At 65.1% G+C, this 1,472-nt stretch overlaps 1 protein-coding gene across 1 annotated transcript in view; it reads left to right on the forward strand.

Moving 5' to 3' along the window:
- Positions 1-861, forward strand: part of Osgin1 (oxidative stress induced growth inhibitor 1) — a 7,813-nt gene extending 6,952 nt beyond the window's left edge. Inside the window, exon 7 of the mRNA XM_033757953.1 lies at positions 1-861. This exon is cut by the window's left edge and continues 8 nt beyond it. Coding sequence (XP_033613844.1) covers positions 1-569 — 569 coding nt within the window. The 3' untranslated portion in view covers positions 570-861.
- The last annotated feature ends 611 nt before the right edge of the window (positions 862-1,472 follow it).

Consider the following 1,472-nt stretch of genomic DNA (forward strand, 5'->3'; position numbering starts at 1 on the left):
TGCTCATCGTGGGCGCCGGGCTGTCTGCAGCCGACGCAGTGCTCTATGCCCGACACTGTGGCCTCCCTGTGATCCACGCCTTCCGGCGGCCGGTGGACGACCCCGGCCTGGTGTTCAACCAGCTGCCCAGGATGCTGTACCCCGAGTACCACAAGGTGCACCAGATGATGCGGGAGCAGTCGGCCCGGTCACCCAGCCCCTACGAGGGCTATTGCAGCCTCCCTGGGCATCGGCCACTGCTCTTCAAGGAGGACGGCCAGGCAGTGCTCTGCACCCCGCACGGCCACCAGCAGGTCTTTGGCGTCTCCCTGGTGCTCGTCCTCATCGGCTCGCACCCCGACCTCTCCTTCCTCCCGGGGGCAGGCGCCAACCTCACTGCTGACCCTGAGCAGCCCCTGAGCGCCAAGAGAAACCCCATCGATGTGGACCCTTTCACCTACCAGAGCACACGCCAGGAGGGCCTGTACGCCCTCGGGCCACTGGCTGGTGACAGTTTCGTGCGCTTTGTGCAGGGCGGAGCCCTGGCTGTGGCCAGCTCCTTGCTGAGAAAGACCCAGAAGCCACCCTAGCATCGCTGTACAACCTGGCACCCAGTCCCTGAGGAGATCAGAGCCCTGGGTCATACAGGGCCCCAGCAGATGCCCCGCGAGGGCAGGAGATGGGACCCAGAGCCGCCCCTTCAGTCAGAGAAATGAGGGTCACCCGGCTCCAAGGCCCGGCAGGGGCTACGGGCCAGCGAGGGCTGGGCCTGGGCCGGGGATCTGGGGAAGCTGCTGAGGGAGTGGCCAGCCGAGCACCCTGCCATAGCGACTGCAGGCTGGTTCCTCCCACAATCGGGTCCCAAATAAAACCAGTGTCTGCCTCCACTTCCTCCTGAGAACTATGCTTGGGGAGGGAAGGGATCCCTGGAGGAGGTGGCCTGTGGCTGGGGGATAAGGGCAGGGCCTGAGGAGGAGCCGCGCTAGTTAGGTGTGTCCAGGGACCGGCCTCGGGAGGCTTCTGGGGCCCCACTTCTCCAGCCTGTGCCTGCCCCACCGTGCTTCTTTTCTAGCCGTTCTGTCTTCAGTTCCTAGCTCCTGCGTGCCCCAGAGCCTTTGCACAGCCTGGCTCTAGCCAGGGCCACTTTCTGCTACTTTTAACTCCTCTTTCCACGCGCGTCTCTTACTTTGATCGCCGTTACCCTAGGAAGGCTCTCGGGCTACAACCTCCGCAGCTGCTGTCCCGGGCAGCCCCTGTGGTGGCCAGAGCACATCAGCTTGAGTTCTGCGTTTAAGTGTGGGCTCGTTTCGGGGTCCAGCCCCAAGAGACCGAGGGCCAGGCCTCCTCTGCCTGTCCCTGTCACCTGAACCCAGTGGGCTCCGCTTATAAAAACTCTGGCCGGACCAGCAGGGACGCTGGGGCACGGAGGGGACATCGGTGAGGGGCTGGGGTGCGGGCGCCGAGCCCGGACTCGGCCGGCAGAGGGCGCTCCG

This window comes from Fukomys damarensis, unplaced genomic scaffold (genome assembly GCF_012274545.1).
Source record: "Fukomys damarensis isolate Sample0158 unplaced genomic scaffold, DMR_v1.0_HiC HiC_scaffold_32, whole genome shotgun sequence".
In the NCBI taxonomy this organism is placed as follows: Eukaryota; Metazoa; Chordata; class Mammalia; order Rodentia; family Bathyergidae; genus Fukomys; species Fukomys damarensis.